This window comes from Medicago sativa, chromosome 8, assembly GCF_051527215.1.
Source record: "Medicago sativa cultivar Bolivia chromosome 8, Bolivia_mono, whole genome shotgun sequence".
Taxonomy (NCBI): Eukaryota; Viridiplantae; Streptophyta; class Magnoliopsida; order Fabales; family Fabaceae; genus Medicago; species Medicago sativa.
The window spans coordinates 80,877,031-80,902,512 of NC_140756.1; the positions used below are offsets into that span (position 1 = coordinate 80,877,031).

At 32.9% G+C, this 25,482-nt stretch overlaps 1 protein-coding gene across 3 annotated transcripts; it reads right to left on the reverse strand.

The window, feature by feature from the left end:
• Positions 1 to 1,946: 1,946 nt before the first annotated feature.
• Positions 1,947 to 13,065, reverse strand: HDA15 (histone deacetylase 15). Of its 3 annotated transcripts, none has more exons than XM_085734218.1 (19): positions 12,981 to 13,065; positions 12,675 to 12,758; positions 12,359 to 12,559; positions 11,940 to 12,125; positions 11,657 to 11,768; positions 10,699 to 10,775; positions 7,833 to 7,908; positions 7,611 to 7,675; positions 7,100 to 7,155; positions 6,751 to 6,874; positions 6,532 to 6,657; positions 6,365 to 6,415; positions 5,390 to 5,458; positions 4,538 to 4,646; positions 3,704 to 3,783; positions 3,358 to 3,440; positions 3,224 to 3,269; positions 2,825 to 2,996; positions 1,947 to 2,385 (listed from the first exon to the last, which is right to left on the reverse strand). In XM_085734218.1, the coding sequence occupies exons 2-19, from the start codon at positions 12,738 to 12,740 to the stop codon at positions 2,273 to 2,275; spliced, it is 1,812 nt and encodes a 603-aa protein (XP_085590344.1). In that variant the 5' UTR covers positions 12,741 to 12,758; positions 12,981 to 13,065; the 3' UTR covers positions 1,947 to 2,272. The 3 variants fall into 3 exon arrangements, with proteins under 3 accessions (XP_085590344.1, XP_085590346.1, XP_085590345.1); XM_085734220.1 differs by having other exon boundaries at positions 1,947 to 2,641; XM_085734219.1 differs by having other exon boundaries at positions 12,675 to 13,065.
• Positions 13,066 to 25,482: the final 12,417 nt, after the last annotated feature.

Below are 25,482 nucleotides of genomic sequence, written 5' to 3' on the forward strand. Positions count from 1 at the left end.
GCCACTTGTCCATAAATTCGAACAAAAGTCCATAAATTCATGCAGACAACACAAATACATTGAATTTAACAGGCATACAAAAAGTTGGTTAATATGACATTTCTTCATTGAGAGTACTCAAATTCAACTTGAATCAAACGCAACATACGTAGATTTTTGAATTATGCAAGAGAAAAAGTGAGAGATGGACTGACTGGGGACAACAGCTACGTCCATGTATTCTTCCTACACTTTCACTTTCATCTCTATCTTCTGACAATTAGGCATGGCATTGGGGCGGAGCGGGGACGGTTTTTACCTACCCCATCCCCAAACCCAATTCCCTGATAAAGCCCCGTTCCCCGCCCCGTACCCCAACGGGGATGAATAATTGAACCCAAACCCCATCCCAAATGGGTTCGGGTATCCCCGCCCCGCCCCCATACCCGCAGTGGATTCAAATTTTTAATAAACATAATCCCTTGGCCCAAACTAGAACATATATCATGAACCCAAAATTCGTCCGAACATACAAAAAAAATTATTTCAAATAAAGTGCAGCAACCATACAACTCGTAATCCAAATTATCAAAACCAATATCAAATTTATCAAAACCACATAATATTGTACTAGTAGATAAGAGTATTCCAAACTACCATCAAAACAACGACATAACCAAACCAATATTCCAAAACTGCCATCAAAACAACCACATAACCAAAAATATTCTACATCATTGTTCATTGAAATTGCTAACTAAGTAGATAAAAATCATTGTTCATTGAAATTGCTAACAAAAGTAGCTAGATAAGCTGCCACCACCAATGTAGTCTTCTTTCTTTCTCTTTTCTCAAAATACTATTGACCATCTTCAAAGAGGGAAGTAACGCCACTAGCTAATATTTCACCTATATAAAATATACAAGTTATAATATAAACATTAATATTTCACCTATATAAAATATACAAGTTAAAATAGGGGTAATTATGTAATTTAATATAATCGGGGCGGGTTCGGGGGCGGGTTCGGGGTGGGTACATGTTTCCCCATTACCCGCCCCACCCCCATCCTTTAAAATCGGGGAAAACCCAAACCCAAACCCAAACCCAGTCAAAGCGGATTTTCCCCGTCAAAATCGGGGCGGGTTCGGGTGGGTGCCCGCGGGTACGGGTTCTGTTGCCATGCCTACTGACAATTGCATCTCATACAAGGAATGTGGCTAGCTCTAAATTATTTCAGGCAAGATCCATATATAGCTCAGTAAAGCTCTTTTTTTTGTCTAATGGTGGGTTTCTACTTGTTTGCTTCCATTCTATCTTCTAAGCTCCTTCATAATAGTAGACATAGCAGACTGGATGTTGGATTACTCCCACCAGGATCCAAGACAAATCCACTAAATTTTACACAATTATTAGAAGCATTAGTGAATGCACTTTGCAAAAAGTCTAAACTTCGCTATTTTTGTTGTCAAATGTCAAAACTTAACTGGAACCTTCAGGTCCAGCTTCCTTGTTTCTGGGTCATCACGACTCAGGAAAGTTGTATGCCAATTCATTGCCTATGTATAATTAGGCCATGTATGGATAAACAACTTCATGTACCGCTTATAGCATTAGCATTTATCATGACAAACACTTATATTTAAACTAATTTTATAGCAAAGTTAAATTGTTTTCATACATGCTATAGACTGCTTCCATAAGCTATCTTAGAGAGCTTAAGGAAATAAGCCGAAAACAGCTTATAACCATGTCATCAGCTGTTTCACAAGTTATACCAAACAATCTCGCATGCACTTATCTTAATCGATAAACTCATATACAAACAGAGCCCTATTAAAACAACTTTTTGTTGCCAACAAGAGGTTCTCTCATTAGATAACAAGCACGGCACAGCCTTCAATTAATTTGTACAAAATTCTAAAAAGAATGAGCTTACGCTTGACATGTTAACATTTAAACCCAATTCAAGAACGGAAAATTTTGCATGCATTAAATTGAAAGGCGGTGTTTCTAATGTCAATTTGCTTTTCAATTAACAAGTACAAAGATGATTAATTTCTCACATTCCTATCTTAGCAGCTTCTAAAATATTCAAACAAGGAACAGGGAAGTCATTTTGTCCTTTACTTCTACCCCAGGGGTCCCTTCTTCCCCTCTCTCCCAATTCCTGTGCCAACCTCCGCACTTACAAGGTCAACCAAAAAATATATTTGTCTCGAATCAAGATGGAATATACAAAATGCTGATAACTAATAGGTATTCCTGTACTTCAAATTCAGCTCAGCAAAGTCATTTTGATTTTACACGAAGATGGCCGTTCAGCATATGGAATAAGAAACTTCTGCGACTCCACCTCCACCACATTGGTGCCAAAATTCGGCGTCTCTTTTTTGTCTGTTTGCCTAAAAAAATCATAATTGTAATTAGGTACTTCAGAGCTTCACCAAAAGTCCTAATTCTAATCTCTACTGCAAGGGTGAACAGAATTTTTTAAAAGCGGGGGATGAGATACCAAATTTCCCCTACCTACAATCGTCAAAAACAAAAAAAACAAAAAGGGCAACCCGGTGCACTAGAGCTCCCGCATATGCAGGGTCTGGGAAGGGGTCCCACCATTTGGTGTATTGTACGTAGCCTTACCCTGTTTTACACAAGAGGCTGTTTCCAGGAAAAACAAAAAAAAACAAAAATCTGTAAAAAAAAAAATAATAATAATAATCCCCTACCCACAGGTAATCCCGCCATTCCAACCCAGCAAGGTCAAATATATCAAAATAAAACAATTACAGAAAGAAATAAGGCGGCAAAATTTAACAAATACAAATCAAGACAGTTCCTCACCTTTTTTCCCAAGACATTGCATTTCCCAAAGTGACATCACATTTTTAAAGATAGGTTTCAAGGAAGGCCAAAAATTATTCTGAATGTCGAGGACTTCGAAAACAGTTTGGAGGCCAGATTTGGTAGGGAAACTATTTTCCAGTTCAGGTACAGGACTCTCACCCAGTAATACCTGTTCCAATAGAACCCCAGTCAGAAACCAAAAATTATCGACAACAAAAATAGCTCTGATTTATTATTCTCACAAGTCACAGTCATGCAAAAAATTGCATATATACATGAAAAATCTAAATGACTGGTCAATTCCACCAGTATTCCAGAAGGGATAAAACAATAAATGAAAGGGGCACACCCAAAGCAGGGATATCACCATAGATAATGAACGGCAGAAGAATTCACCTTGATTACTGCAGTTGCAGAAGATGATATAGAGCGAAGATTATAGCTGCAATAAAATGTATTTAGATCAACTTGAAGCAAAATCTAGAGCTTAATAGAATACTAAACAGTTAAGAAAGGTATGAGCCACAAACCCCCCCTCAAGAATAACAAGCATTTTTCCACCAGAAAGGGCATTCAACATGTGTGTCATCTGTGCATAGCCAGAGGGAGTAATCTGCATAATAGATGAAAAACTCGATGTAAGCCCAATAGCATGCTAACAAATTAAGTTATTTCAATTTTTAAGTATAGTGACGTTTTTAATCCTTAATAAAACTAAGCAGAAGATTTGTCATTAAAAAAAAATCAAACAGGAGATTAGGTTCTTTATATGGTGGATAGATGTAACTTATTGCATAGTCCTGCCAATGATTTTATTTTAATAAAATGATTACAAGAAGGCCAACAAAAGGATGAAGATCGAGTTAAAATTCTTACATCGCAACCTCCAAGGGGATCACCTCTAGCAGCATCAAATCCTGCTGATATTATGGTAAAATCTGGAGCGAATTCAGAAGCTGAAAAGGAATACCATTCAATGTCAATGTTTCAAGCAGAGAATATTGCCTATTTTTAAAAATACAACCAAAAGGTAGAATAGACTATCATGAAACAAAGGCACTCTTTAAGATAAAAAACATGGTATAATCCAATATTCCGAACCAACCTATACTAAACTTATTTTTCATTCATGTAATTTTGGAATTTTTGCCAGCTGCCAATCAATCAATCTTCCTGGGAAGTACATCAGGCATATTAGACTATGACTTTCTTTTGACAAACAGTTTGCATGTTGATAAATTCCTTAGCAAATAGGTTCTGGTACATTGACTGTGATATTACTTTTATTGAGATCATAAAAGGAAGTCCAGATCAAAAAAGCTACAACAATGCTATATCCCTATGCAAGTCTCAACTGATCTTGGAAAAAAAAATCAATTTTACCTTTCTATGATCACTTTTACCTCTCAAAAGTCAAACATCTTTGGTTGTGACTTGTGATTAGTTCAGTCCCCCCAAAGTTAAGATTATTTTATTATTTACTCCTCTTCTTAGATATTCACATTTTGATTTCAACAACTGATGTTATAATCGTGAGAAGATCTGTTTTATGTGTTCCCTGGTAATTAAGGAAAAACAAAAATGTCTCATCTTGAAGCTGTTTTACTTAATCATTTACTCTTCCTAAAAGGCATGGTTCTGAAATTATTGATCAACATATTTTAGGGCAAGGAATAAAATAAACTTCAATCGGCCCCAATAAATACTAACCTATAGGAAGTACAACATGCTGAAATGCAAAAATGTAATCATTATCACCAACACCACCTCGACTCCATGGAATATTCACACAGTAACCTTCTGCACCCATATAACCAACCTGAAAAGAAAAAAAATGAACTTAGGAGGCTCTCAGTTCTCAGAATTTAAACATGATGGACAGCATCCCTTCTACACCCAAGATAGAAGTACAGCAACCAAATTGCAGAATAGCAAGATAGAAGAAACAAATTAATACCCATTTGACCAAAAGCACATGGAAATAAGTCAATAACTAAACCATCATCAGGACATAAGTTTGAATCTTGAACAGATTTTATATTGAGCCTAACTCATCCTTACAAAACCGGCTTGTAAGTTGATGTTGTCTAAGCTTTATAAACACTACACAAGCCATGTCTCTAAGTGGGACTAAATCCACCCCTTCAAACCCAATACAATGAAGGTGTGTTGAGGGCTGCAATGAAGGCAACCAAAATGCCACAATTAGGCGGCGGCTAGGGGCGGACCGCAATGAAGGAGAAATTTCCAACAGTATGCATCTCAAAGAAAAAGGTATATACATATCTTCAAGTAGTTTACACGTAATACTGAACTCTATTTGACAAACTCCTGTCCATGAAACTCTTAAATTGTATCTACAGGACAAAACTAAAGTATAACCCAGCCCTTTTTGTCAGCATAACCCGAGCTAAATTCCTCGATGAAATTTTTATCTCTACCTGTTTTAGTTTCTTTAAAAAAACATCCCATAAAAATATTTCTACTACCAGACCAAAATGCGCTTGGCTGAGTTGGCCAGCAGCAGCAGTTTAATTTGAAAATTTGTCTGCAATCAAATACCTCGTGAGCACCTCCAGTACCGGGATAAAATGTTCCATCCTCATGTCTATGCAATGATATATACAAGACCTACAGAATAGATAATACTCATAAGCATCATTAAAATGGTGAGGATGTGCCATAGCTCATAAAATGCTACAGTGAAACGAATTCAAAAAAAATAAAAAAACACCAATGTGGAAAACATTGAATAAAGGGGGCTGCTAATTTACAACCATCCTAAACACACTCAGGAGTAAGTTAACAAGTTACACCTACTTGTTTTTTTACTAAAAAACTCATTTGCCATTATTCAAACAAATTTTAAACAGAAGGGTAGTTTTGTAAGTTTAATTTAATTAATTAAAAAAATAATAATAGTTCAAATATCATGTAACCGTTTTTAGCTATAACAATGTTGTTCCATCTACCATTACCATTATCCCAGGTATAACACGTTCTATCTACCGTTGTTGTTGAATTAAGGTTACTAAGTTTTCCTTGTTTATTTTTCTTTTCTTGATAAAGCCACTAAAAGCCTCTTCCCTGTTTTCATAGCTAGTAAATATAATATATAATACTATTCAACCAATAAAAAATACAATAAACTGGAAGAGAAAAAAAATAAAGCACTTAAGCCTCTTGTTTTTTACGCAAAACAAAAAACCATTAACATAGAAGATTCAAAGTTAAAAAAAAAAAAAAATATTACAAAGTCAATTCTCAATCCTGGGTGTACCGAATTATAGTTCTGTTTTAGGAAGTTAAGGTTTTTAAAAAAAACTAGAGTGAAATTGACAACTAGCCTTTAATTTCAAGTGATTACTACAGTGAAAGTTGGTATTTTAGTCAAAACCAAGTGGGTGTGGGTTGCTAACTTACTCCTTAGTGACTTTAGGTGGGTGTAAATTATCAGCCCCCTTGAATAAAAGGTCAATATTAATACAATTAAAGGTAAAAGTAAGGAGAGCAAAATAATAATTAAATCCAGCTCACTGATTTGTTTTGCTCAAATATTTCCTGTGTGCCATTTCCGTGATGAACATCCTGCAATGATCAGGGAGTACAATCAACTAATACTTAAATAACATATTGAATGTCTTAGTCAACACTGCCTTCAGGAAAATCGCATAATTTCAGAGATAGATGAGTGAAGACATTACCCAATCTAAAATTAGCACCTTCCTAGCCCCTGCAGCCTGGGCCGCCAATGCTGCCACTGCAGCATTATTGTGAAGGCAAAACCCCATCACATCTTTTACACCGGCATGATGACCAGGAGGTCTAACCTGATTTTAGTGAGGAACAAGCATTAACTACAGCAAACCTTAAATTGTTCAAATTCTAATGACGGTTATGAACGGCAACTCAATGATTCGTACCAAAGCAAATCCATTTTTGGCACGCCCAGAAATAACTGCCGATGCAAGATCGGCACATAACCCAGCTGCCAACCTAGCAGCACATGCTGAATGCTCATTGGCGTATGTGTCGGAAGTAAAATAACTGAAATCATAAAGATCATTGATCATGATAAAGATTTATTGCCAATGTAAAGCAAGAGGTATTAAAATTTTAAAACTGAAGCATTTAATGAAATCCAGTAAAGAGGACTGGCCAGAATACAAGTTGTATTAAAATCAATATTGTCTATACAAAAGGGAAAAAAGGAAGAAGAAACAAAATATAACATAGAGTGACAGACCACGATAAAGAAATAGATTAACGCACCTAGACATTAACTTGCTTGTAACTTCCACAGATTCAATATGCTCCGAAGAATGAACCTTCAATTCCAATATCTTAAATGGTTAGAATTGCGTGATGGTCCAACAGTTGCCTTTGAGATCTATGGTTAGAAAAAGGAAAGGGAAACAAAGGCAGAAACTGAAAACAAAAGTCATCCTACCAACATAATCACTGAATGCCAAGATGCAGCTGACAAAAATTTATTCCATAGATATTTTTGAACTGGATGAATAACCAATACTAAAACCATGATTGTTGGTGTTTAATAAAAAAGAGCATGATCCAATTATGTTTTATGTCATGTAACATTTAAATTAAGGAAATAGATCAATTTTGCCTCCAAAAACAACATCCCATAAATATCATTGGCAAGTATGTCCAACAATTGACCTACGTTTATTTGTTTGGGGATCTCTCGATAAAAAAGCTATTAAATAGGTGGAAATGTGTGTGCACGGCACATATTTATACAAAGTATAGTGAAGGCAATTACCATCATCAGTTCTTCTTGAGTGATTTCTCTAGCAGGAATTGAATGGCATCTTCCTGGAAATATACCTATGTGACTCAAATTTGACAATTAATGCACTTGATCAGTATGACTATTTATCGAAGACAAATGAAAATTGAAAGGAAATCAGTAGTAAGGCTAAGTGGTAAATATCGATAGCCCAAAAAAATGAACGGTAATAGCAAATATTGGATAGATAAATACCAGCTCTGGCAAGACTAGCAGCAATTGCTCGAAGTCGATCTGGCCTTTCGGGGTGTGGACGTGATTTCATTTCAACCTACTCAAACCAATAACCACCAGAAAATATATTATCAGATAGACAGACATGAAATTCTTAGCAAAGAAAAATACAGATCATCATAGTGCATGCATGGGATAGTGATGCATCAAAATTAAATGCTACAGTGATGAAACTTTTGTGGTGTGTAACATAGACCATGGACCAAGCAAACGAGCCTTTTCTGATTTAGAAAAGATGGGGGAAAACGGAACATAGCGGCATAGCAGATGATATCCATACACAGGTTATGACAAGACCCGGGTCGATATTAGTCAAAAGCTATAATATAAGTAAATAACAGAAACATTTCAGAATGATTAAGCTCGTAAAATAATGTCAGAATGATTACAATTCACCGCAAAAGTGGTATAGTCTTGAAACACTTAAAAGTTTACTGCAAAACAATTAATATACAAATTTAAAAGATAATACATACAAAACATGCTCCTTTGAGTATGTTTAAAATGGAAATTAGTTGATAGTATTAAAAAAAAAGTAGGGTTAATATTGACACCTGACTATAAATACGAACAGAGTAGAACTACATTTTTCATATATGGAATCAGATATTCGGAAAAGAAAAGCCCTACTTTGATATATTATCAACTAAAACTCCTCGAGCTGCCCATAAATACACTAGTGTATAACTTTACTATTATAGGGTGGGTGAGTTCTGAATGATGAAACCCCATAAATACATATTTTATCAATGGCAGATATTATCAAGAATTGGGTTTCGTAGTTAACCACATATTCTGCATTTACAATTAAGGAGAACGTAAATTTTCATTTAAGAATTTTATAACACAAGATCTCCTTTTCACAATTAAAATTCCACAGAATTTTATAAACGTAGTAACCGTTATATGACAGAGTATGATGATTATATAAAAAATTTATCATCATATGAGTGAGATGAGTCTCTAAAATAGGATATAAGACTCTGTTCACAATTTTAATAACTCACTCAAAACTCAAACGCTACAATTATACTTACACAAATTTGAGAAACAATTAGGTTACAAGCAGCGGAAATACAGAAGACTTATATTTTATTATTATTGAGGATATAAGAGAAAATAGTCATAAGCTTCCAAAAGTATTAAAGAATAGCAATAACATAATTAATATCCTCAATATAAGTCTCTATTTCATATCTAAAATATGAAAACAAATAAATATATTTGTTTATGAGATATAGTTAGTTGACATGTAGAATTTGTATCTATTTGTGTAAGTATAATTGTAGCATTTGAGTTTTGAGTGAGTTATTAAAATTGTGAACAGAGTCTTTTATCCTATTTTTAGAGACTCATCTCACTCATATGATGATAAATTTTTATATAATCATCATACTCTGTCATATAACGGTTACTATGTTTATAAAATTCTGTGGAATTTTAATTGTGAAAAGGAGATCTTGTGTTATAAAATTCTTAAATGAAAATTTACGTTCTCCTTAATTGTAAATGCAGAATATGTGGTTAACTATGAAACCCAATTCTTGATGATATCTGCCATTGATAAAATATGTATTTAAGGGATTTCATATTATCTTTGAGTTACCACTTGTGTTAATAATTCTGCTATGCTCATGTGCAAAATATGTGGTTGAGTTCATGAAACTCTATTGGCTAAAATTATATAACCACTTATGTTGATGATCTTGCACTAGTAATTGAGTATCCCACTGTTGAATATTACATTATTATAATATTTTGTATCAGTGATCACTAATGAGAATTCCACTTACTCTTGTTTATATATATGTGGGATCAGTGGGAGTGTGTACACAATATTATATATTATGAGCTCAAATGAGAAATCTCACTCTTGTTTATATATATATGTGAGATCAAGAGAAATGTGTACACAATATTATTGTCGTTATCGCCATATACTCTTGTGCACACTATAAAATATGGCATAGCTTAAGAGACTTTAAACTTTAGTCTCATTCTATTATATTGAGATATATGTTAAAATTCTATCGATCTCAATGAGCATCATAATTGGATGCTTAAGTCAATTTTGTTGGAATATGCACAATAATTTCTTGGCATGCAAATATACATTGTGCTTCTGTTTTACCAACATTCCACATTTTATGAGGTCATAAATAGTAAGTACAATGTATAATATCAATACTCCTATCGAGTATGATATTGTGTTTTTGTGGTACTTATAATTTGAGATAATCATAAATGTTCTTTTGTTAATTGACATTCTAGTGGCCACATTAATCCACATTTTTTTCTTTAAACTAAGTGTCTATGTTAATCCAATTTGGGGATTATTGAATTTCCTATTTTGCTTTTATGGATTTTCATAGTCACGTTTTTTTATAAAACTTGGATTAATTGAATGTCGTAGAACATTTATTGATTTTGACTATATGTAATTACACTCTCTTAATAGGCTATCCCTATAAGTAATTACTATTCGTGTACCTATGTGGATATATGACTTCTGTAATATTGAAAACTCAGAACCACTAACCACAGACTTATATATATGAGTATTGTAACTCATAATGATTTGATTAAGTCTATGTTATTTTGGGTTAGTGGGAGTTTGTTACAGCATTTTTTAAAATGCTTGGGCTATTTAGTGACATACAAAACAAAGACATGAAAACGCTAGTGTTTCATTGAAAATAAAGAAAATATTGATTGGATATTGACCAAAATGACGATGCTTGTATGTGCTAGTGGGCTAGTAATAAGGCATAGCATCAAATTTTGAAGAGGGGTAAAAAGAGAATCAACAAAACAAGTAGAACCATACTTCTGCATGTAACAACATTCTTTCATCAAAGCCAATTGCCGTAGAACTGTTTGCTGCTGATTCAAGTGAGTCAACATCTACAAAGATAAGGGTAATACTGTTATAAATTTGGAGTTTGATACCACACAAAGCAAAATCCACATACAATCATATGAGAATAATAATATCTTTAGTAAGAATAAACATAAGGATATACAAAAGTGATACTGATACCAGCCTGTAAAAATTCCTTTAGATAACTCCATACAAGCTAAAGGGATAAAAAAAACGTAGATCTCCCTTGATTTATGTGTAGTATGATGCACAACTCTACATTCAGAACCTACAAATAAAAATCTGAATAGCATATTTCTGTGCATGTTGATACATTGTAATTTTCTTGAATTAATGTTTTCTATAATACTAAAAAAAAGGTCATGTGAATCTATATACAGTTTTTGTTTTGCTTTATCGTCATTCTGTCTTTCAGCTTTTTATTAAAGTTGTCCTAAACAGCTGGGATCAAGCATGGGCTACAATAAGCTTTTAAATAAGGTTTCTTCAAATACAGAGCGATATGCGGAATTAGATCAGTGTTTACGTATAAAAGAAGGGTTTACGTCTAAAAGGAAATTGGTCCTCTGACAGTTGAGTACGAAATCTCATAGTGCATTCTTTTCTCTCCTAATTTAACTTGAGTGCTACGGGAAAAAGAAATTGAGGTCGAGCAACCACAGAGTGATTATAAATTTTAATGAATCAACATATAAAATTTAATGATAAACATCTATCCCCGACTCTGACAGCTCAAAATTAACAGCCATAATGAAGGCAGCCAATTGACAAACTTGGAAGGAAATTGGCCAAGATTCCTTTTTGAAAGCAATATTACTTGTCCAGTATTACCGAAACATGGTGCGGAACATTTGGACTCGACTATAACTTTATGACAGAATCATTAGCAAGCATGCATATTCACCTTTCAGTTTTTTTATACTTGGCTGGATCTCATCTGGATCTTCATCTTGTGCAAAGGGAGATGCAAAATGCCCACGGCTCAGGATTTTAGAATCTTTATGCTCCCCACATATCTGTACATAGAAGATACCACTGAATTATATTTGCAAAATTAAATAATGATTCGTAATAATGAAAATAGATGAATAACACCACCGAATCCAGTTCATATATCACGATTGATAACTATCCATAAAATAATAAGATTTCCTCTATACAATGATAAAGGAAAATTACAAACATACTTGGCAACAGACATCATTGTTTAGGTTATCCATAGTACAATTTTTACAGAACCACTTGATGACTTCGAGACATTTCTGCAACTGAGTTGGATCCCAATCATCGTCCTCCTCATCATCCTCGTCAAACAACTCTTGGCTTTGATACAGGTCCTGAAAAGTCAATTCCTTTTGCACCTTAACCCTTTTCTGCAGTCAAACAAACAACACTGTCAGTCTCAATCACTGATTGTGGCCGTAAACTCAAAGGTTTTCAATATTTAAATAAACAGATAAAATTGTAAGCACATCAACTGCAATAAGACTACAATTTTCCACAATATTAAACATCACGAAGCAATTACAATTCAGTTTAAACCTTGGTTTCGATCACACATGGAAATGAGACATACAAATGATCAATAATTTGAGAAGACGCTTACAGCATTAGGGAGTGGATTGGGTTCTGAAACTTCATCGATGACATCGGACACCGAGGTCTGACCAACTCCATCATCATCATCAGCTTGCTTCTGAGATGGATCCCAATCATCGTCATCATCATCATCATCATCCTGATCAAACAAGTCTTGGTTTTGATACATATCTTGAAAAGTTAGTTCTTTTTTGACCCTGACCCTTTTCTGCAACGAAACAAACAACAACATTCAGTGAATTGCAGCAGCAGCAGCATGAGGTGTAATGCAATTGAGGTGGAAGAATGAAATTGAAATTGAATTGAATTGAGAAGATACATACGGAATTAGGCGGTGGCATGGCCTCAGCAGCATCGAGTTCATCAGCTTGATTAGTAGTAGTTTTCATTTTGGTGCTCCGGTAACCCTAGAAATTAGTCAAAGTGAGTTCAAATACGAAGAATTTGGGGGGAAATACGAAGAATTTTTTTTATCGAACTGGAGCTATATGAACAAGAGAAATTAAAGTGAATGGAGAGAAAGTAGTTAGTGAAAAAGAAGAGTTGATGATGGTAATGAGATCTACAAAGTAAAAGTATATCGAGAGAGAGAGAGAGAGAGAGAGAGAGAGTGTGTGTGTGTGTGTTACCGGTTAAGAACGGAGTGTCGAAAAGTCACCAAACGGGACACAAAAACACCGTTATTTCAAAGAAACAAAGAGGATTGTAAAACTCACTCTTTGCTGAGTTGTGGATTTATTTATACAAGTAAGTACGGGTAGCTAGCGGAGAGAGATTACTGAACTCGAAGCCCAAAAACACACTTTACAAGTGTAAAATCTCCTAATTACCCATACAACTAACAAGGATTAATAAACCAACTCGTACGTAAAAGAGGTAAGCAACTCCCATCTTTCTAGTCAAAAAAAACATTGTTCAAAAATATTTTTAATTTCTCCCAAGGATATACATGTCATATTTTTATTCACAATAATGTATTGGCATCGCTTCTTACTTTCCTCTAAGGATAAACATGTCATATTCTTAATAAAAATAATGTATTTGCATCGCTTCTTATTTTCTCTTAAGCATTTACATGTCATATTCGTATTCATAATAATGCATTGGCATCAACAAGTATATCAAGATATAGAGAGAGAGAGAGAGAGAGATGTGGCACATCTTATTCCAAAAATGAGTTGATAATGTTATTTTTCGTAACATACATAAGTTTTTTAATTTTATAAACATTTTCAATTTAGTCCTTAAACATTACAAAATCGATGATGTGGCAGAAGGATTAAATCGAAAATGTTATGTGTGACCAAAATAACTTAAAGGACTAATTTATTAAAAAACTCAAACTTTTACGCGTGACCAAAATAAGTTAAAGAACCAATTTATTACAAAACTCAAACTTCCATAGTGTAATTTAGTCCTATTTTAAATTTCAACCTCATTGACCTTTGACACTTACGCGTCCTCTAAATAGACCATGACCTTTTGTGCTAGACTGGATCCATGTGCCAAAGTCACATTTGACGAAAAAAATGACTTATCGTCTATGAAGCTCAGATAATTTAATCATGGTGACGTATTTGTAACGAATATGTATCAGATATTGATACTTCATCGATATTTGTGGATGGGCATCCATAAAATATCAAAATGACCAGATATTTATATGATACTTCACACATATATGCCGATACTTATAACATATTTCACCGATATGTATTTTAGAAAAGATGAAGGGTAAAAAACACATGAGCAAAGTTGCGAGAATTCAATGGAGATATATTTTTTTCAATTTAAGACGTGAATCAATTGAATTGTCTCTCATTAAATCATACTTAAAACTTATGATTTTTTGTAGATAGATGTAATTATGGATTAGACTCAATCGAACATTAGACAAAATTTGTTTTAAGATTTTTTTTAAGTGATACTTTTGTTTAAAATGTGTGTCCTTAAAATAAGCTTTTTATTTTATTATTTCTGGATAAAAAGAGAACAACCAAAATATATACCCTAACTATACCTTATTGTTTTGGCGTTAATTTTGTCTAAATGACCAAAAAGTGTAGTTAGGGCATACAATTCGCACGGGATAACTGTTTGTCAATAATCAAGTAGTGATATTAAAAAAATTTAATATCATTTTCATAAAAATAATAATATTTATAATATATTAATTATCAATTTCATAAAAAAAAAAAAAAAATCTTACCAAGGACATAAATTAGTTAAAAATTTTATTTTTATTAATATCTATAATATGAAAATTAGAAGAAATATAACAAATTAATCATAGATGAGAATTACTATAATACATTAACTATGATTGTTTCCATACTTCAACCTTTATAGTTATTTTCATGTATATGAGTCAATAAGAAAGTCGCTGACACACAGAGGATTTATCAAAGGAAGAGGAATAAAGGATTGCACTTGTCTTACGTGTCTTAAATCTGAACCTATTAATTCTTTACACAACTTATGGAGGGAATCTGGCAATGAAGATTGATATTGCCAAGACATTTGATACTCTCAATTGGAGTTTCCTCGTTAAAGTGTTGAAAGCATTTGGTTTTAACTCAAAATTATGCAACTGAATAAGAGTCATCATTAATTCAGCAAGCTATCTATCTCTTTCAATGGAAGACAACATGGTTACTTTTCTTGTAGCAGAGGGGTCAGACAAGGGGATCCACTATCCCCTCTTTTATTTTGCCTTGCAGAGGAAGTCATCAATAGACACATCACTAAGCTGGTAAGGGAAGGAAAGCTAACTCTTATTCCTGGTACCAAAGATCAAGCTATTCCATCTCACATCCTTTATGCATATGATATAATGCTTTTTGCAAAGGAACTTCTTCCAATATTCAAGCTATTTCAAATATCTTTCTCAGATGTGCTTAAATTTCTGGTCAACTTGTCAATCCACAAAAATCCTCAATATTTGCAGGATCAAACTCTAATACTAGGCTTCTTCACTTAGCCAATTTGTTAGGTTTTAAGATTGGTACACTTCCATTCACATATTTAGGAGTACCAATATTCAAAGGCAAGCCAAAATCTGTCTATCTTCAACCAATTGCTAACAAAATAAAATCAAAGCTCTCAGCCTGGAAAACTTTTCTCCTATCTATTGCTGGAAGAGTGCAATTAATTAGAAGTGTAATCCAAAGTATGCTTCTTCACTGTATTTCAATCTACTCTTGGCCAACAACTCTAATTAAAGATTTGGAAAAGTGGATGAGAAACTTTATCTGGAGTGGTGATGTTAACACAGGGAAACTAGTTACGGTAGCATGGCACAAAACTTGTTATCCATTGAAAGAAGGTGGTTTAGGCAATAGATATCTCTCTAAAATCAATGAAGCAGTTGGTCTTAAACTTTGTTGGGAGCTTTCTCACTCTCAACTTCCTTGGGCTCAATATCTCATAAGCAGGGTCATTGGAGGCAACAAAGCTATCTCATATCATGTTTATTCCTCTGTATGGAGCAGTATTAAGCACAAGTATGGTGAAATTCTAGATAATTGTCAATGGAAGATTGGTAATGGAGCAAACATCAAATTCTGGACAGACCCCTGGGGTGGAGACCCTTTGGTTCATACTCTTCATATCCATCAACATTTTCATAGCCTGCTTCAATCTACTCTAAACAGTTACATTCACAACTCTTGCTGAAATATCTCAACTTGCATCCTACAAGCCTATCTTGCACTTAGCCAATTAATTGCTAACACAGTCATTCCCATTGTTCAGACAGATGACAATATCTCTTGGAAACATTCTCATGATGGCACCCTCTCTTTTAAAGAAGCTTACACATTTCACTGCCCTGGTGGTCAGAATGTTAGTTGGGCTAAATTAATTTGGCACAACTCCATTCCTCCTTCCAAAACCCTCACCCTTTGGAGAACCTTGCATAACAAGCTACCAACTGATGACAATCTCTCCAATAGAGGATGTTATCTTCCTTCATGTTGCAGTCTTTATGGCACGAATTTGGAATCATCATCTCACCTTTTTTTCAACTGTGATTTTGCTAAGTATATTTGGCATTGGCTAAGATTAATATTGAATCTAAACCTGAGCTTTCAATCTTTTAATGAAGCATTAGAAGTTTGCAACAAAAGCTGGTCTCCCCAATGCAAGTTGGTTATCCTAGCGGCTATCACAAATATTTGTTTAGCAATTTCGTTTTGCAGAAACCAAAGAAGATTTTCAGATAAAGTCATTCACCCTAAATCAGCCATCAACCTCATTATATCGTCTACTCTTTATCTGGTAACTTAACCAAAAGTCAATGTAATTCTTCAATCACTGACTTCATGATTCTGAAAAGCTTCAAAGTTTTAATGAGAAGACCTAATGCTCATGTTATTAAGTAAATCATCTGGCAGCCCCCAATTTTCAATTGGATCAAATGTAATATTGATGGAGCTTGCTCAGGAAATCCAGGTCAAACTTCATGTGGTAGAATTTTCAGAAATAGTAATAGTGACTCCAACTTTCTTGGTGCTTTTCCTTATAATCTTTTTTTTTTTGAATAATTAGCCCACCCAAATTAACACCGGAGAGAATCGAACCTGAGACCTCGAGGAGGAGCACACTCCCAGATCACAAGCCAATACCACCAGGGCAATCCAAGTGCTTATAATCTTGGTGTATCAAACTCTTTGAATGTTGAATTGATTGGAGCAATGTATGCAGTAAAGCTTGCTTACCAGAAAGGATGGACACATCTTTGGCTTGAAACTGATTTAATGTTAGTTACCTTGGCTTTCAAATCTAGCAAAATAGTTCCCTGGCGCTTACAAAATAAATAGGAGAACATGCTCCATTACCTTAGAACTATGTCCTTCATGGTTACTCATATTTATAGAGAAGGGAACCATTGTGCAGAAAAACTAGCTAATGTGGGCTTATCTCTTGCTACTTCCTTTTGTTGGTCTGACTTGTCTGTTCAAATTAGGGAAGACTTTGCTAGAAATAGGTTGGGGCTTCCTTATTTTAGATTCTACTAGTTTCTTTTGAGGGTTTTGGTTTTATGTCCCCCCTCCACGTTTCTCTTTCTCTTTTATCAATATATTTTTTAGGGTTTGCAGTTTCCTTAAGTTGCACGTCTCTTTTGTTTAAAAAATAATAATTAAGAAAGTCGCTGACACTTACAAATTTATACACGAGACAAAGGTTTGTTTGTCACTAATCAATATTAAAATTTAGTTTTTTTTATATCTTTAGATAGTAAATTCATAAACGAGAAAATGTTCGTGACGAAATAATTTGTTAAAATTATTATTTTTTAAATATCCTTAAAATAAGCATGAGAACAAACTAACTATAATTTCTTCACACTTTAGTTTTATTCAAGTAACTAAAGTTAAGAATCTTTAGATATTCCTTTAATTGTACAACTTTCTAAATTGATTGTTATTGCTCCTAGAGTATTCAACTTTGTAGATTAGTGCTTACTGATTAAATATTCAATGCACTAATTGTAAAAACATCATAAATACAAGGTGTGTGATCTTATTATACACAGAGTTTTCATATGTTTACACAAGTTTTTTCTTCAGATACAGTTCATTTAAGAAGCCGTTGAAACATGCAATTCATACGGTATTGTTTTATCTGAAACACACATTAATCAATGTGAACATTTCAACGTCAATTAAGAGAAGAAAGATAATTTGATTGTGCTCAATTAATCTATACAATATATAAAGAAAACTACCCCTTTCAGCACTTTGGGTTGAATTTTTCTTTCCAAAAATACCATCAATTTTTTTTTTTGGTTAAGCAAAAATACCATCAATTTTCAATACAAATAACACATGTAACAAATAGATAATAATAAATTTAAATATTAAAACAAATGTAACAAACACGGTATAAATATATGTCTATATTTTTTCCTTTATCATTTAAAAAATGTAATAAACTAGATGAGTATATTTATTTATACTTACGTTTTCATTATCCCAATTATTTCCTTAAACAACTTTTTCTATAATAAATATTTTTGTTGGTGTCATTAAAAAAAGAATTTAGATTATTATATTGTTGGTGTCATTGAAATAGATAATTATAATTAATTTGGTCTGTTATAACTTGAAAGCAACAAACATTTATATTTTTATCCTTCAAAAAAATCATTTATATTTTTAGTTTTAATCAAAATCAAAATTTTATTAAGAAAAACACTGTTAATAATTTTCAAACGCTAGCGCAATAAAAAGAGCGGTAAGACGGCCAATGCCCGTCTTTTCGCTAGTCATAATAAAATACATAGCAAATATTTCACAATGAAATACGAGATAAAGATTTGTCGTTAATACATATAAGCACACAAGACAAATATATGAAACACAAAATTAAGACCGCTTCAAATTTGCAAAAGTTCATCCCAACAATTTGGTGCATGTATTCAAAACAAAGTCCTGATGATCATTATCCTTTTCGATTTAATTATGTTGAAAGCGAACAGTCATTTGATAAAAAACATATCTTCTACTCCTAATATTGTTTAATTTTTATTGCATCCATTAAACTTTGTCATGTTTTCTTTAATCAATGAAATATGTTATCCATTTCATATTTCGAAAATATTTGACAAAGGTGTTTGCCTCGTTCCTTTTTTTAAAATGAAAAGTTAACATTGCAGTATCTTCCCATGTTTTTGGATCAGGAACATCAACATTTGTATATAAGTTTGATTGATTATGCCTATGTTTCTCCATCATTAGCAAGTGTCTTTAGTTTTATTGAGTCTTTCATTCTTTCTTTTTGGTTAAGTCATATCACTACTTAACTTTCATATTTTCTTCGATTCCTACATTTAAATAGGCATCACATAAATCAAAAATACTATATATGGTAACATACAAACAACAAAGCTAAAATTTGAGTTACAATTCTTACTCTAACATGCTGATTAATTTTTTGCTTTACTGCAACTGATCTTCCTGAATGTTTTCAATCAGGTTTTACATTAATCTCAACAATTGATTAACTAGTTGGCTTCTTCACAGGTGAATGGACAATAGGCTTTGATATTTCAAGCATTGTTGACAGGAAAATGGTGTAATATGAGTAAATGTCTGTATAATAGCACTCATAATACAAGAATTAATTATATTTTTGATTCCAACTCCCTTGAAAACAAAACACGCAAAAATCACAATTTAAAACCAAATTCTATTTTCTAAAATTGAAAATTATGAATACAATAAAAGGGATTACCACAACACAATTATATTGTCTATTTAGTACTCTAAATGGAGGGAAAAAACAGATAATTAAGCAATTCATAAACATACTCACCAAAATTATTTTCTTCTTGAGTTGTCTATTAAACATATTCTCCTTCTTGAGTTGTCTATTAGAATCATTCTCCTTCTTGGGTTCTCTATCAGAATCATTCAAGAAATTGAAGTTTTTGGGTTTTACTACAACCAATCTTATAATTGACTTTTTTGAAGGTTTTCAATCAGTTTTTACATTAATCTCAACAATTGGTTGGCTAGTTGGATTCTTCACAGATGAATAGACAGTTGGTTTTGGTGTTTCAGGCATAATTGATTGGATAGTTTGTTGCAAATGTGGTTGTGCATGGACAATCTATTGCTTATCTTGACAAAGTTATTCAACATCACGAAATAAACCATAACCAACTTATTTAGTAAAATCAGCAAGTAATACACGATAAACAAATTGCAAAGAGTTAGTTTAGAAGCTTCATTGATAACAAGAGGTCGACTATTTATTTATTTTGTGATTGATAATTTTCAATTTTGTATTGTTGACTTTGTGTGCGATTGAAAGTTTCGAGTATATCATTGCATTCAAACCCAGCAACTCCCAAGAACTGAAGACAAAGTAAAGAACATCCAAAGAACATTCATTCATTCAAATGGAATAAAAATCGAAACAAATACACAATTATCATTGTCCAGTTGCAAACTCACCAAATCCCTAAACACAAACGCAATTATAATGCACTCCCAGATTTGTTTCATGAGAGAACAACATAAACACAACACAACTTTTATTATTCACCAATGTGTTTGTTGAATTCCATTCCCCAATTTTTTGATTCTGCTTCCATTACCAATCAATTGTCGTGACCATTTGTTACTCCCACCAATGTCTTAAAACTAAAAAAGAAAATATACGAGAGGAACTGAGATGGCGGCGAAAGGAAACAATACAGGCGATGACGGCGAAAAACATTGTCTCCGTCGATGAGTTGGGTTGCGCATGTGATGATTGAAAATTGTTGTGTGAAGTTTGAATCTAATTAATTGTGTTAAATTATTGTTATTGTTGTTGTTCCCAGTTGTTTTGTGTAAGAATCACCATACTATTGAGAATGATTCTTTGTGCTTTGTGCTGGTTTTTGGTCGCTCCCTCATTATCATCTTTTACCATATCGCTGCGAACATTTACATTACTTTTGCACTTTCTATTGTCCTTATAACATTCCTCCGTGACTACTATTTTGTTTGTAGAACAATTTGCGTTAGCTAGTTTGGACTTTGGATGGTAGTATATGAAGCTGAGCAACTGGTACATCTTTGGCCAGAGACTTCTGTAAATAACAATGCATCATCTTTGGAAGTTGTGTCCCTCAGCAACAGAAAGTAAGTTTTATGATTTGACTGACTCTTGTTTTAATTTTCAATAGCCACATGTGTACTATTACTACCCATACCTAAATTATTATAAATCATCATTCAAGCTTTTATACACCTGATCATTATAATAATAGTTTATATAGAAACAATAGGATAAGTATGTACCTTCATCCAGCTCTACTTCCGTTTCTATCCTTTCATCTTCATCCTTCAGAGAATGTCATAAAACTTATGTAAATCTTTCAATTATGGAAAATATTATAATTAACCTATTGCGAATAGATCACACATTCACATGCACTAATAAGTTTATAACACTACCTAACAAACCTAATTAATGGGCCTAGCTCTGGCCCTTGGCTTAGAAATGTTATTGATAATAACATGATTATAATTTGTGTGTTGTTTTCCCAAAATGTATGCTGAAAGTAGGGATCAATTTGTTATTGTGTGTTAAGTTTAAAGTTTCAGGTTCATTTATGGTTATATTCATGTATGTGGGGAGATTAGGAAGTAGCATTTGTATTCTCAAATCTGTTCAATGCAAAATAAAACTGTCCAAAGTGATGGAGGGGGGGGGGGGGGGGGGGGGGGATTGTTCTTAGTATATTACCACTTTGGGAAAATGATATGAAGAATCGGTTTCATAACTCGGAGTTTCTATACTAGTGCGTAGCTATGTAATTCTAAACTATTGAGTACAAAAACATTAAACACACACAACATATGTAACAGTAACATAAAAAGAATATTGCTTACATGTTTGTTCACAATTCTTTCAATCATGCTAGTGATTTGCAGCCCTATATAAGCCGCAAAGCGGATGTTCCAAATCATATAGATCATTGAAAAAATCATTTTTGCCTGACTTTCGGGGTGCAAGTCGCCATATCTGACTGTAGAAAAAGTAGTCACTGCTAGATACAACGATGTCACATATCTTTTGTGCAACGGCCACTGAAGAAGTCCGTCATTGGCTTGGTCCAAGACGTTTGGGCATCAGGGTGCGGTGAAGCAATGAGATAGAAAGTGCACCCTCCCATGTGTACATTGAGAAAAACAAGCTACATTACCACATATTGTGTTAGTTTGTCGACGTATGAATAAAGGTATATGTTTTTTTTTTAAACAAACAAAACTCAACTCATATCATTTCTTAAATAATGTTGAATACAAAGAGGAGCAAACATATGTCATTTATTCTTACATATAAGAGCTTGAAGCAACGTGCCAAAATGAACACTTTTTTATAAGGGATGTAAACCACTTTTGTTTTTAGGAGTTTGTAAACAATATTCACTAAAAGCACATATATTACGTCCAACAACAAACACTTTGTTGCATAATTCAGTGCAATTTTCTTTTTCTCACTGACCATTAGATGTGTACTTTTATCTCGGTAGGCCACAAAAAAATCCAATGATGATATATATGAAAAAGATCCCATTGAACACGTTATCCAGCATGGTCAAGTCAATTGACGTATTTAGGAAAGCCATGTAATATGGGGAGACCCAGAGACTAGCTACAGCTAAGATAGCCATAAGTACTTCCCAAGTCTTGCCAAAATGCAGCACACGAGTAATTAGCAATAATGAACGGGACACGCAATTTCAATTTTGCAAAGTATAGTATTGGAAATATTTTATATTTTTGGACAGCAAAGTAATGAAAATAGTAAATAAAAATAGTAAATACCTATACAATGTGCCTCAAGGGGAAATCGTAGACGAAAATGCTACGTCTGAAATCAATCAAATCACTTAGTTATTTGTTGAAGAATTAACTCAAACAGCTTGCAAGCAACAAAATTATTAATAATTCAATATTCCAAACTTGTTTAGTTAATGAAAAACTTGATGATTGTAAACAAAAATGTCATGTCTGAAGTCAATCAAATCACTCAGTTATTTGTTGAAGAATTAACTTAAACAGCTTGCAAGCAACAAAATTATTAATAATTCAACATTCCAAACTTGTTTAGTTAATGAAAAACTTGAAGATTGCAAACAAAACAACATAAACACTATGACGTTGAATCAAATTGACTTTACCTCACAGATGAACTGAATTGTGAGAGATCAAGAGTGCAACCAACACTAGTTCAAAACGCACGCCATGCGATCTTCAAATTTTGTGAAGCTTTGTTCAAAACTGCTTGGTAATTTTATTTTTGAAACTATTTAAATGTGGAGAAAATAAAAAAAGCGATATATTTTTCTTCAAAATATGTTTTGGAAACTCAAAAATACAAGTTCTTTAATTATGATTTAGTTTTTGCTAAGATGTATTTCTTATTATGTAGTAATATTTTTATGAACAAAAAATCCTTTAATTATTCCCCTAAAAAATCGTTAAAAAAAAAATCAAATTTTTGTAATTAAGAGCAAAGAAACTTATATGGTCTCTCAACATTAAGAGCTATGATCTACTCAAATTTAAAAAAAATGAAACCTTTGTCTTTAGATTAAAAAAAAATCAAATGTAACAAATGCTCAGGTAGTGGACAGGGCAACATATCTTCTTGATGATTGAAGATCGGCACAAATTATTTGGGGGGAAAGGGGCAGTGTTACGCATACAAATATGCACCGACCGAATTCAAACCGGCAAGAGTTAATTTGGTGGGGAAAGCAAGCAAGAGACCGTTATAAGTGCAACATAGATGCCTCATTTTCTTCATCTCTAAACAAAGTAGGCATTGAGATGTGTGTTCGTGACGATGTTGGTGAGTTTGTGCTTGCGAAACACGCTTTGTCTCTTTTGTGATGTTGTAATAGGAGGAGCAGTTGGGTTGCATACATCGTTGGAATGGGTATCAAATGTTCAATTTGATAACGTTGATTTTGCTTTAAACTATAAGAAGGTTGTGGACTCTTTCAACACATGTGTAGGTGATAATAACGAAATTGAATGTAATATTAATGCTTGTAAACAATTGTTTCAACATAGATTCCAAAACTCTCATGTCGAGTTTGATAAGAGTCAAACTAATGGAGTTGCTCATTTATTAATGAAGGTAGCCCCATGTGATGCTAGCTCCCACGTTTTTGATGATGTACCATAATGTATTTTACACATTTTTGCTAACGAAATGCATTGAATTGCTTCCTTCAATAAAAAAAGATAGTATCAATTTCAAAAAATATTGTTGAATTGTTTTCCCCCAAAATTTTAAAATTAAAATGATATTTTTTCGACAAATTTTTAAAATGATAGATATCTAGTTATAAAATTATAGAAATATATTATAATTTACTAAATAAATCATATGTTGGACATATATTTGTCACTGATAAATATAAAAAAAAAAAAAATACAACAAGACAAATATTTATCAGTGATACATAAAAAACATCGGGACAAATAGTTGACAACGGAAAATATAAAAAGAAACAATGAGAAAAATATTACATAAAAAAATATGGGATTCATTTTTTCGAGGAAATATGGGATACATAGTAAAATGAAAAATTAATGCTTTGATAAAAATATCTCAATAATCAATAGACATAGCTATGGATTTATTCATATATTAATATGGAGTCCTTCTACTTTGAAATTGATACACATTTCTATATTTTTACTCATATATATTATAATGAGGGTTTATTTTTCCTATATGTTTACTCATATATTATAAAAGAGTCTATATTTTTGGTAGTTTATACACATTCCTGTATTTTTACTCATATATTATAACATAGGGCAGTTTTATTTAATGTACACACGTATTTATATTTTTACTCATATATTATAACATGACCTTTTGTTTTGTAATTTATAAGTGTGCCTATATTTTCACTTATATATCATAATGGAGGCATACTTCTGTGTAATTTATACACATGCTTATATTTTTACTCATATATATATATATATATATATATTATAATTGGTCTAAAGTTTTAAAATTTATACATGTGCTTATATTTTCTTATATAAGGGGGGTTTATTATTAATTTTTGTTTTATAATTTATACATATGTATACATTTCTACTCATATATTAATACAAAGGTTCTATTTTATTTTATTTTTGTAATTTGTACACATGCCTATATTTGTACATATATATTATAACGAATCTATTTTTATAATTTATATCCGTACGCATATTTGCCTATATTTTTACACATATATTATTATGAGAGATTCTTTTTAATCTGCAAATTTTATTAAAGCTATCGTGCACAAGAAGCACAAAGCTAGACACAATAGAAAAACGCATCAAACAGGTGTCATGTATAGGCGGAACATCCAAACCCCGCGAATCAACCAAAACAACAAACACCTCCAGAGCTGTTTCGAAAGAGTGGTCCCATATGTGGGGGGACGACCTCCCTTTGGGTTCTCCCAAGAGATGTGTCCGATTATTGTCCTTTGTAGTAAAAGTGGGAGGGTGGGATTGGGGTCCAAAACTTTTCCAGTTTAATAACAGAGAATCGGTGTCTTAAGCCGATGAAGGATGTGTGGAAGAGTCAAAGTATCACGGGGTGGAT